The sequence below is a fragment of the Protopterus annectens genome, chromosome 3.part1, assembly GCF_019279795.1.
Source record: "Protopterus annectens isolate FY-2018-M chromosome 3.part1, PAN1.0, whole genome shotgun sequence".
Classification (NCBI taxonomy): Eukaryota; Metazoa; Chordata; order Ceratodontiformes; family Protopteridae; genus Protopterus; species Protopterus annectens.
This window is the reverse complement of record NC_056732.1, coordinates 199,960,814-199,973,387: the sequence shown is the minus strand read 5'-3', so window position 1 is coordinate 199,973,387 and position 12,574 is coordinate 199,960,814. Positions and strand designations below refer to the sequence as shown.

The window sequence follows — 12,574 nt, the reverse complement described above, 5'->3', positions numbered from 1 at the left end:
TATCTTCCTTCTTTGGCAAAAAAGATTACAATGCCTGTTTATAAGAGTCATGATTAATGTGACCAGTCCACCTTTTTCTTCCTCCTGATGAAGACGGACCTTTTTATATGCAAGGGGAAGTAGTGACTTAGATCCATACCAGCTGGCTCCCATTTTTTGAACAATACATGCATCCACAAGTCAGAGTGCTCATTTTTACAGAATTCATGGATATGTACAAGCAAAAAACTAAATAAAAACAACTCACAAAATTATGAAAAGAAACAAAAAAAACTAAAAGGCTTGGAAATAATATGGTTAGCGCTTTCATTTATTTTAATTAATAAACTTCTTCAGACAAAGAAATTTCAGGAAGTTACTTAATAAATAGTGTAAAAAGAATGACATCACTTCCTGTAACAAATTGCATCAGTAAAAACAATAAAAGTTTCTATACAGTTAAAAAATATTAATCAAGGCAATACATGTAATATTTTAAATTTTCATATTAAACTCACAACTTCATTTCAAGCTAAGAATACTAATTCATCAGGCCTAAAGTTCCCACTGAGCCTAGACAACAGACGACCAAAGCGCATTCTCAGGCCCATATGCCTCAGAAACAAATGATTAGAATGGCTGAATACCTTATTACCTCAATTAGGGGAAACCAACCTTCCCCCTCTAAGAGACCTAGAACTGATTTTCTTTCTGATCAGGAATCTGATATCTCTGTTCCTTCTGACTACCAGGATTTACCCTTATCTACTTATGAGGATTCTGACGCAGAGGATTCCATTCCCTCTGCTTCCCCTCCAGAAGATTTTTCTTTTGGCGAAACCTTGTTTACCCTTAGGGAGCATTTCCGCTGGGAAAGCTAGGACTATTCTCAGTCCAAAAAGAGACTTAGGGAATTTTTAAACCTGCCTCAACACAGGCCTCTAGCTATCCCTCCTGTTCTGGAGATTGTAGATGATGTTTTCTTGGAATCCAGCCTTACCCCAGACACTTTGTCTCCAGCTCCCAAGAAACCTGACAGGTACTACACAGTACCTGACTCTCACAAATTCCTTTTCAGGAATCCTACTGAGGATCCAGAGACCATTTCCCAAGGACCAAAAGGTGTTAAGGCTACTACTGTCAAAAATCCTACCCCCTTCTGATAGGGATTCTAGAGCTTTAGACAGATGTGGTAAGAAGATATATACTTCTACCTTTTTGGCCATTAGGGCTTTAAATTGCCAGTTTCATATGTTAAAATATCAGCAGCATATTATGGGATTAATTAAACAGAAAATGATCTTGATTTCTGAATGTGCAGAACACAAAGATTTAGAAGTTAATGCATTCTGCTGACCAAGTAGGTAAACATAGTTTGCAAAGTGGTTTGGATGCTTTAGAAGCATCTAGCAGGACTGCCGTCACTGGGTTTGTACTTAGAAAGCATGCTTGGCTTAAGGAACAAAACTTGCCAGATTATGTTAAAACTAAATTACTGGATGCTCCTTTAAACCAAGAGTGCCTTTTTGGCAACAAAGCAGAAGTCGTCCTCAAAACGATGGAGGAAAAAGCTAAATCTATGCAAACTGTTAAAGGTTTTCTACAAGTACAGCTACCTAGATTCAGTAGGCGTTGGTCTTCAAAGAACTGGTCTTTTCCAGTCCCTTCCAGGCCTTCTCAGTCCAAACCCAGGAGCAGCAGACCACCAAGACTTCAGTCTCAGGCTATGTACAGATCTAAGCAGTGTGGGCCCCCCACTTCCAAAGCAGGGAGTAGTAAGCCACCCCTATGGAAAAATGGCACAATGACTTATCCTTAACCCTTCCGAGCCCTGCTCAACTACTTGCTCCCTTAGGAGGAAAGCTCACCCTGCATGCAAAAAACTAGGAACTCATTACCCAAGACAAATGGGTTTTAAACATAGTTTCCCTAGGATACAGATTCCTGTTCCACTCAGTCCTAACCCCAAGTGGATGGCCAGACCTCCCCCCAAACCAGTGGGAGGAAGCCCAAAAACAAGTGCTCCCTCTCCTCAATATCAGGGCTGTTCAACCTGTCCCAGCAGAACAAAGGGGGCAAGGTTTTTATTCAAGACTGTTCCTGGTTCCCAGAAAAAAAAACTCCTGGCATCCTTGGACCTTTCTATTCTCAACACCTTTCTGGTGGTTCCAAAATTAAAAACGCTATCTCTTCAACAGCTTTTTCCTATGCTAGCCAAGGATGCCTGGCTGGCAACCCTAGACTTAAAAGAAGCGTACCTGTACATCCCAATAAGGGAATCCTGCATTAAATGCCTACGCTTCAGGGCAGGCTCCATGCACTATCAGATGTGAAGTTGTTCAATCTCGCCATTTTTTCTTTACACCGATCCATCGGCTCCAAGTCCGCCGCTTTCCAAGCTCAAGATCTTTGATTTAGCTCGAGGCACAGTCCCTATCCCATGATGCTCTCCTACCAACCCCAGATCTAGTTTGCCGCTGCAATGGATCCCACGATCTTCAGAGGAAGCTCGGGCCAGTAACCTTCTTTACTATATTTAGAATTTAAAAATTTCTTATTGAACTATAATTAGTTAGTGGATTGAGTGAGATTTCACATACTTCTTTTAGTTGTTGATTAGTGAGTGGATTGAGAAACTTTAGACAAGACTGACCAGAACTCCAAGTCCACGAGGGGGTCGAAGTCTTCCTAGGTGTCATCGGAGCATAAGTCTTCTGTTCCGAGTACCTCTGGGAAGACTCGGTCGCCGGATCCACAATCTTCAGAGCCATGCACCGAAATCTTACCTCGGAGCCAAGTCATTGTATTGGAGCCGGTGTCGGAGATTTTAAAGTCCTTGATCCTCAAATTGGTGGCTTCTTCGGCTCCTTCGACTCATTCTTCCGGTACCCTTTCTGACATCAATGTGGACCATGTGGTGCAGAGACTTTTGGGGAACCCGGCCCTGGCCAAGTTGCTTTCAGCTTCGACCCAGTTGGCTTTGAAGCCTACGACCCCCCCTACTATGATTTCTGCTCCTCCTCCAAGGCCAGTTGAGCCTTCGGAGCCGGAAAGAGAGGATCCGATAGTGGTGGAACCCTCGGAGTCGAGGCCTGTTCCAGTGCCCTCGGCTCCGTCGACCTTGACTTCTTCGGTTCCGATCAGAGAGTCTTGGAGCCGACACTCTCTTGCTGGTTCCGGGGGAGAGAGTCGAACCAACGCTTTGGTTCCGACTCTCCCTCTCGGGGCTTCGGCACAGATGAGTTTGGTTCCATCCTCTGGTTCAGAGCCTGTGGTCCCTGCCCCTGGGAGGTTGTCTTCTTCGGAACAGGCGTACTCCTTGGGTCGGGAAACCGGTGCCTTTGATGCCATGAGGAGGGTCATGTCTGCTAAGACCCTTACCTCTTCGGATCTTTCATCTTCCTCCCCTAAAGGGCTGCGTTCTGTCTGTACACCACAGGTTCCCACCAAGCTTCGAGACCCAGAGCCTCAGGTAACCACATTGGGTGGCCCCTGCTTGACTGAGACTTCACCAGATGGATGAAGTCCACAGAAAAAGACTGTGCAAGAGGAGGCATTTAGATTCCCCTCAGGAATCCTTAACATCAGACACAGACTTAAAGGAATCAGAAGGGTCCCCACGGTCCTCCTTTGAGGATGTCTCATTTGCAGACATCCTGGAAATATTAAGGCAGACGGGTGACTGGCAGTCCCTTACCCCTACTGAGGATGAGTCGGTGCTCCTGAAGGCCTTTGGGTCTCAATCTTCCACCTCCTGGGTTACTCTGCCCTTTGACGAATTAATGGACTTGGTCGCTCGTAGGGCGTGGGAGTCTCCTGATTCCATGAAACCGGTCCCTCAGAGGCCCAACAATTTATCACCTCCCCTCAAGACAGGTCTTTTCTTATGAAGGGAGTCCCAGTTGATGCCATGGTGGTGGCGGCGGTCACCAAGGAAGAGATGTCAGAAACCTCTTCTTCTGTTCATTCTCCTAATAAGGACTCTAGGGCTATGGACAGATACGGGAAACGCATCTTTAGTTCTGCAACATTTGCAATGAGATCGCTCAACTATTTGACCCACTTTATCCGTCTTCAACGAGATCTCCTCAAAGAGCTTAGAGATACTCTACAGGGCAAAACAGATGATGCTGTTTCAGAGTAAGTAACGGCATAGCTTAATACCCTTAATTCTATTGTGAACTTGTCCATGTGGCTTATTTCTTATGCAGCCGATGGATCGAGCCGGGCAGCAGGTTCAGCAATAGCTCTGCGGAGACAATCCTGGATGCCCTTATGCTCCTTTGCAGAAGCCTTTAAGTCTTCCTTTGTTAATACCCCATTTGATGGCTCTTCCTTGTTTGGGCCTAAAGTCAAGGAGACACTCTCTAGGTGTGAGCAGGAAGGAAAATAGAGGCATCGCAATGGGATCACCATGTGGGGGAGCATATGTGAATATCATCATGGCATATTAGGAAAGGAAATATGTATTTAATACTGAGTTCCATAAATATCTTAAATCTTATTTCAGATTGCAGGACGATATAAGTATAATTTGGAAAGGGCCTAGAAGTATCCTAGAAGAATTTCTGGAGTATATTAATGGAACAACAACCTTTTTGATATTCACATGGAAAGTTAGGCTTGATTTCATGGAATACTTAGATATTAAACTCATAAAAGACAACATAGAGGAAAGATATATAGCGCAGATATACAGGAAGGAAACTTATTCGAATAGTTTATTGCACTATAACAGTTCCCATCCAGCACACCAAAAAAGATCTGTGATAAAAGGACAGGTAGTTAGAGCTGCCCGGATGATAACAAAATAACAAGACTTCATTGAAGAATGCACCAATTTACGGTCTATATTTTGTGCTAGGGCATACCCAGGTGAATATATTGATGAAATCAGAGAAGAAGTCAGAATCAAAAGAGACATAGGTCATTTTAAACCTATTTTACATAAGGAAAACATTTTAAGTGAAATGAGGACACATGATATAGAAGAAACAATAATATTTAACCCTGATTCACACACAATACAAGATGTAGTTGAGAGAAACAATAGTAAGTTCTCAGAAGCACTGATTATAACATATAGTGAAGACTTCAGACTACTTAAATGGATTTTTGAAAAAAACTGGGTCATATTAAATGAAGAAGAAGAGTTTAGAAACATATTAGGTGTAAAGCCATGTATTGTTAACAGGAGAGGGAAAAATTTAAAAGAATTAATCCTGTATAAAGAGAATTATAGTGAAAGTGTCCTGCATGGCATGAGGAGGTGTGGAGCATGTAAATGGTGCCACAAAATATAAATTAATAATGAATTTATTATAAGAAACAAAAAAATATATGATAAAAGGAAAATACAGTTGTGAATCTAAGTCAGTGGTATATTTAAGTAAGTGCAAATTATGTTTAGCTTTTTACATAGGAAAAACGGAGAGAAAATTCTCCCAACGTGTATATGAGCATGAATATGCCATTAGAAAAATTAATATCTAATGCCTTAGCAAAGCATGTAAAAGACCATCCAGGGCACCAATTTAGCTGCATCATTATTGACAGTGTAGTAATAGATGATAAAAAGCATGGGGCTTGTTATTAGAATTGAGAGAGCTTGTATGGCAAGTAAGGTTACAAGCAGACAGCTGGCCAGGAATCAATAAATGGAGTTCTCTAACTCCAATCTTGAAGCTTAATGCGTTAAAAAGAAGTAAGATAAAATAAATATGTTTCACAAAGGAAATAAATAGATAATTTACAATGAATTTAGAGTTGAATAAGGTTTTATATGCATGAATGGGGCAGCATTGTTGTGTGTTTTTTTTTAAACTGAATATTGCTTTAAATGAAATGTTACTTGGTTAAGAGAAATGATGTCACTATAAGGAAATGTATTTAAAAAGGAGGGAAAATTTTAAAATGATGTCTGAAGAAGTTTAATATTCATTTAAACGAAAGCGCTAACATTTTAATACAGTTTTTTTTTGGAATAAAGCTTGCGAGCATTTTATACTTCTAAGTGGTGGTTCTTTTTTGTGGATTTAGCTGACAGTTGCCTGCTTTTTTGTTTCTGTAAGTTAAACAAGTTCATTTCACAAACTACTAGCCACAAAAACCCAGCTATCTGCAAGGAAAATCCTGCAAGCCCTGGGGGTTCATGGCCTCTTGCATTCTGCTAATTCCATATGCAAGACCTGCATATGAGGAAACTTCAATGGTATCTAAAAAGTCTATGGTATTACCATTCTCAGGACCTGAACACAATGATTCCTATCATTCGTTGTCTAAGGGCAGAGTTCCTTTGGAGGGCAGAGGCCTGCAACCACAACAAGGATTCCCTTTCACTCTACCCCCTGCCTCCCAAACCCTTACAACAGACGCATCAGACTATGCATGGGGGGCTCATATGGCAGGGCAGTGTATTCAGGGCAAATGGAACCCAAGACAGATGCACTTGCATATCCATCAAAAAGAAATGGTAGCTGTACAGAATGCTCTGACAGCCATCAAATACCTTATTCTTCCAGGACAACTATTGGTAAAGACAGACAACACCACAGTTATGTGGTACATAAACAAGCAGGGGGGAACCCATTCCTACCCACTCTGCAGACTAGCCATGGCTCTGTGGGACACAGCCTTGAGCTACCAAGTAAACCTACAAACTCAATTCCCCTCAGAACTACCAATTGAACAAATTCTGCACCAGAACTCCCCACAATCAAGCTTGGAAAGTGGATGCCCTATCCTTTTCCTGGGAAAGCCTCTTAGTTTATGCCTTTCCCCCTCTGCCTCTCCTCGCGAATGTCCTACTAAAGATCAAACAGGACAAGCCAAGGACAATACTGATTGCACCAGACTAGCCACATCAGCACTGATACCCCCTTCTGCGCAGTCTGACAGTGCTACAACCTTGGCACCTGCCTCAGACCCCTTCCCTGCTGTCCCAGCAGGCGGGCCAGATTCTTCACCCTCAGCTTCAAACCCTGAACCTTGCAGCCTGGCTAATTCCCTGAGCTCACCACCAGCAACCCTCAGTAAGCAGGTGCTGGATGTCATTCTTGAAGCAAGGAGGCCTAGTACTAGAAAATCCTATTCAGAAAAGTGGAAAAGATACTGTTCCTGGAGCCAGGCTCAGGGGATGGGCACAACGGTGCCCAGCTTACCTCGTATTCTAGATTGTTTAACAGAAATGCTCCACAAGGGCCTATCTTTCTCTTCAGTGCCTCTGCCATATCAGAACATTATAATACTGAGCCACCCCTCCTCTCTCATCCCCTGCTAAAACAATTCCTTAGAGGAGCCAAAAATGTAGGACCCCCCAGGAGAGCTCCCACTCCAGCCTGGGACCTTAACTTTGTATTGGAAAAACTCACTCTTCCCCCCACTGAATGAGCTGCTACAGCAGAATTGAAATTCCTTTCTTGGAAAACAGCTTTACTTCTAGCCATCACTTCAGCAAGAAGAGTGTCTGAACTGCAGGCCCTCATGGCAGTGGAACCCTTCATTATCTTCCATGCGGACAGGGTTCCACTTAGGACTAATCCATCCTTTATGCCCAAGGTGGTGTCTAGTGTGGCTCTAAACCAGTCCATTCATTTGCCTACTTTTTTCCATAATCCTCAGAATAAAGGGGAAAGCATACTACATTCTCTGGACGTACACAGGCAGCTTAGATTTTATTTGAACAGGACTAAGCCTCTCAGAAAATCTGACCAGCTGCTAGTTAGCTTTGCTGCAGGGGCAGAGGGGAAGGCCATTTCAAAGCAAACCATTTAGAAATGGATAGCACATTGCATCCATTTCTGCTACATGCACCATGGAAAACCTACCCCACAGGGAATAAGAACACATTCCACCAGGACTGCATCTACTTCTACTGCATTTCTTAGAGGAGTCCCTACCAGGGACATCCTGGAAGCTGCAACCTGGAGCTCTGTACATACTTTCACCAAGCATTACCATCTGCCTGTCTTTTCTAAATCCAGAGCTGAATTTGCCACAGCAGTCTTACAGGAACTTATTGCTAGCCCTAATGCTCTTTAACTACCTCCACCCTTCCTTAGCTGTGGGAATAAGCCCAAATGTGATGACTGCAACAGTGAAACACGAAGAACATAGTACAGTCGTGTACACTTACCGTAAATGTAGATGTTCGAGTGTATTCACTGTTGCAGTCCTGGTTACCCTCCCTCCTGCCCCCTGACTTCTCTTGACTTTTACCTTCCCTCCTTATTTGGCATATATTATATCATGTGTATTTGCTGGGGGTGTTCCATACCATATAATTGCTTCCTATTGTGGGGGGTACCTGACATCTGGGGCAAGAAAAACTGATGTAATGGCATCAGCTGCATGTTTTATACCCCTGATGACCTGACATCATGGAAGAAGCGACAACATCTGATGCAGAAATCCAAATACTCTGGTATTCAGACCGGCTGAGGGCTACCTGCAGGCAGATAACCCAAATGTGATGACTGCAATAGTGAATACACTGGAACATGTACATTTATGGTAAGGGTACACAATTGTACTTTTGAATGAAGGTCAAAAGAAATGGTAGGCCAGCCTAGCTGAGCTTGTGAGAAGTGCCACGGACGTGTAAGAAGAAACAATGCAGCTTACAGAGCTATAATAGTGGAGGCATGGAATACTGGGGAAATTCATTTTTTAAACATCTTTATTAATTAATAGAAAAGAAAACATACCATAGTAGCATTTTTTCATTATTTTCATGCAGTAAACGCTTCTTTTTAACAGTTATCATCCAATCCAGGTTATATTCCATAAGTTGCTCAATTCCTGCCTTCTATTAAACTTTGCTCCTTCTCATTAACATTAGGGGTAAGATTAATGTGGGAAAAGTAGTAGTTAAGCGAGTTTAATTTATCTTGATGTTTACATAAACCATGTGATTATCCTAATGTAATATATAAGTGGGAATTAAATATTTTTTCTTTTTGTATCCGGTTAAAAGTATTATTGAAGACCGTTGTTGAGTTAAGATAAGGTTTGCTGTAAAAAAAAAAAATATGTTGCTTATAGTTTGCGACATATAACCCTAATTTTCTCCAAGACTTGTAGCTACAGAAACCCTTTGCAGGTGATTTATTCTTTTCAGAGATGTACCTACAGTGGGGTGAGAGGGGAAGCTCCCCTGACCATAAAATGTGAAGGATTGCAAATGGCAAGTGGTGATCATACTTCAGGGCAATACTGGCATTTTTTAGCACTCTGTGTATTGCATCAGCTTTTAAACTGTAGCAGCTGCTTTTTTTTTTTTTTTTTTCTTTTGCCAAAAAGCAGTCTAACAGGTGAGGTTGGTGTCAAGTTTGTTGTTGACTTCAAGTTTTTTATTCGGGAATTAAGCAGTTCTGCTTCTTCTATGGTAAAGCAGTTTTTTCTGTCTGCAAAAGTCATTCTGTGTTGTAATGCATTTGATATTGATGAAAGTGCTTACTTGCTTGCTAGCAACATCCATGATCTACTATTGTGGCACTATACAGTAATGTTGTGTCTCTGTTGTCATGAAATATGCACAACTGTGGTACTTCATTAAAGGCATAGGGAACAAATGCATAAGCATACAAGCAGAAAGTAAGATCATTTTAATAGGCAGTTGTAAAGTTCAAGTGGCAGAATGCAATTTAATGGACAGTACTGAACTGAACTGGTGCACTCACAGGGAAGTAAAGGGTATGCAGACTTGTTAAGTATCTGTTCAGTAGTGGAAAGAAAATGGCCACCTGTATTGATTTTTGGTTTCTTGTGTGAATGTTTAGATCTAGTACTGCACAATCAAATACTCCATGTTGGCAAGATAGTTGGTATAAGTGGAATTAATATAGAACTAGAAAAGTCATTGTTTTGAACCAAAACTCCTGAAAGCTTGATTGTTAATAAATATGGGTAGAAGAAACATGACAATATGTTAGCAGCGTAAAATGAATATTTTTGAATGCATTTTAAAGATAAATGCAGTGATATACAGATCTAATGTGTATGAGTGTGTTTCAGAGAGTGCACACATTTAATAAATCTTGTGCTGACAAATTTTCTGTTATGTCCCTGTTTCTGTGCAGGAGATGGAGCAAACAAGAAGTGCCGTTGATGAAGACAGGAAAATGTACTTACAAGCTGCTATAGTTCGTATCATGAAAGCACGAAGAGTGCTTAGACATAATGCACTTATTCAAGAGGTAGGCAGTAGTGCAGGATTTGTTATGGTAACTACCTTCTTGTGACTTAAATGATCTTGATGTTTTCCAGCTCTGCAGCTTAGATGTTCTGGGCCTAATAGCTTCAGATTACATGACTTGATTTAGACAATAGAGGACCTTGCTGACAAGGAATAGAAACGAGGAGCCTACACTGGCTTGCCTGCCTAGGGGGAGTGTATTGGCAAAGATCTCAAGACAAGAACAGTGTTTGGTAGAAGACCTGAAAGTGCAACTCCCACACGGTGGGTTCAAAGACCAGGAACCTGCCAAGGAGTGCATAGCACTCTAGCTGAGGATTTTAGCTGCTTGGAATTGTGCACAGATGTCACCACAGCATAACCATTAAACCAAACATTCTGACAATTGAAGTGGGGCAGTGTTAAAAGTAGTTAAAAAAATCTGATGCCCGGTTCACGATTACCTGTTCCAGTGTCCTATGATGCCGAGATCTGGGGAACAAATGGCCTGATGTAATGGGTATGGGGAGGATACCTAAGCCAGAAAAATAATCTTGAATATTTTGCTTTTCCAAATGTCTTCTAATGGATGTAGTACTATGCCATGTGCAGTAGATTCCCTTGGGGTGCAACATGTTAGTTAGCCGGAAGTGTAGATTAGCTCATTCTTTGCAGCACTACTTGTGTTCACGGTCAGGCAACAGCAGCAGACCCTTGTCATTATGTGCTGCTTTTCATTCTCCTGATCTTTTATCACAAACAGTCATGTAGAAAACATTTGCGCCCCTTTAGTTCCTGCAGAAATTATTTACTTTTTCTTATTTCAAACTTTAAAAATGTTGTTGAGTTCCATGACCTCTTAAATGGAATGCCTACTGTGTTGAATTCTGACATTACTTGTCTTTCTAATCAAAACAATGTTGTTTATGCTTTTGTGTTCCTAGATAAAGGGCTGCAGCATTCATTCCTACAAATATTGTGAGAGAACAGAGAATAGTGCAAAATTACCTCAAAAGTATGTTTACTAGCTGAAAACAAGTTTCAGTCATCCAGTCTGATGTTTTCAGCAGGTGTTCAGCTTTATGAGCAAGTGGCAATGCAGTCTGTAGCCTTAACATTTAGAGAGAATTCAGCAATGTGACAATATACTGTTCAACCCCTTTTTGCTGCCCAGAATTAACAGTTGTTCCACATTGTTTTGCAAGCTCATCAGTTATTCCTTGGCTAAAGTCTGTTCAGTGTTAATTTAATCATCATCATCAGCCCCTTTTTTTTTTCTATTTTCTGCATGGGGTCGGAGGATTGTGTTAACTGTCGCCATCTCTCACGATTCAATGCCACAGTCCTTCCTCCTTCGACACTCATGCCTGACTGTCGCAGATCTTCTTTCACACAATCCATCCACCTCTTTGCTGGATGTCCTTGTTTCCTTTTGTCTTCTTTCTGTCTGTCCCAAATCTACTTCACCAGATTTTCTGCTTTTCTGCACGTGTCCAAACCACTGTAATCTGTTCTCTTTGATCTTCTCTACAATTGGAGCTAATTTGGCTTCTACTCTTATTTCTCATTTCTTCATCTGTCCCACCCTACCACCTTTCTCAGGCACTTCATTTCCATCACCTCTAGCTTCTTCATCTGCTCTGCCTTTACTGCCCAGGTTTCTGTACCATACAGTTGCACTAGTCGCACCACTGTCTTGTACACCTTACTTTTCAGCTTCTTTGGCATTATTCTGTCATAGACTACACCTGACACTCTATGCCAGTTTGCTGCAGCCCCTCTGATTCTAGCTTTGACCTTTTCTTTCAGACTTCCCTTCTCCTCAACCACCCCTCCCAGATCCTTGAAGCTATTTACCTGTTCCACTATCTTCCCTTCTATCTGAGTTTTCAGCTTCTTCTGATTTCCCCAGTTTGCTGCAATTACCACTGTCATATCTGTGCTTAGTTTCATCCCATGTGCCTTCAGTTTTGCATTCCATTGCTAGAGTTCTTGCTCAGAGTCCGTCTGTAATGCCACATCATCTGCATACAGCAACTTTGTTGATTTGTCCTCTCCAACCTGTTTGCTAATGTAGTCCATCACTGGTATGAACAGCAGTGGGCTCAGAGTTGAACCCTAGTGTACACCCACTCCCACTGGGAGCCTCTATGTGAGGCCGAACACTGTTCGTACTTGGGTCCTTGTACATAGCCTGCACTAATTCTACCAATGTTTCTGGGACTTTGAACCACAGCAGTACTGCCCAGATCAGCTTTCTTGGGACCTTGCGATATGCTTTCTCCAAGTCTAGGAATGCCCGGTTGGACTTTTTCTTCATCTCTAGCTTCTTCTCAACTATCTGTCTCACTGCAAACACAGGGTCACTTGTGCTGCAGCCTGATCTCAATATTTTTTGATATTTCGTTTATTAATTTGTTA

General features: G+C 41.8%; 1 protein-coding gene across 4 annotated transcripts in view; it reads left to right on the top strand.

Moving 5' to 3' along the window:
* CUL2 (cullin 2) overlaps nucleotides 1-12,574 on the top strand; it is a 2,069,186-nt gene that overhangs the window by 2,019,404 nt on the left and 37,208 nt on the right. For all 4 annotated transcript variants that reach the window (XM_044066711.1, XM_044066712.1, XM_044066710.1 and 1 more), the window contains one exon: nucleotides 10,059-10,175. In XM_044066711.1, coding sequence (XP_043922646.1) covers nucleotides 10,059-10,175 — 117 coding nt within the window. The remainder of the gene's footprint in view (nucleotides 1-10,058; nucleotides 10,176-12,574) is intronic.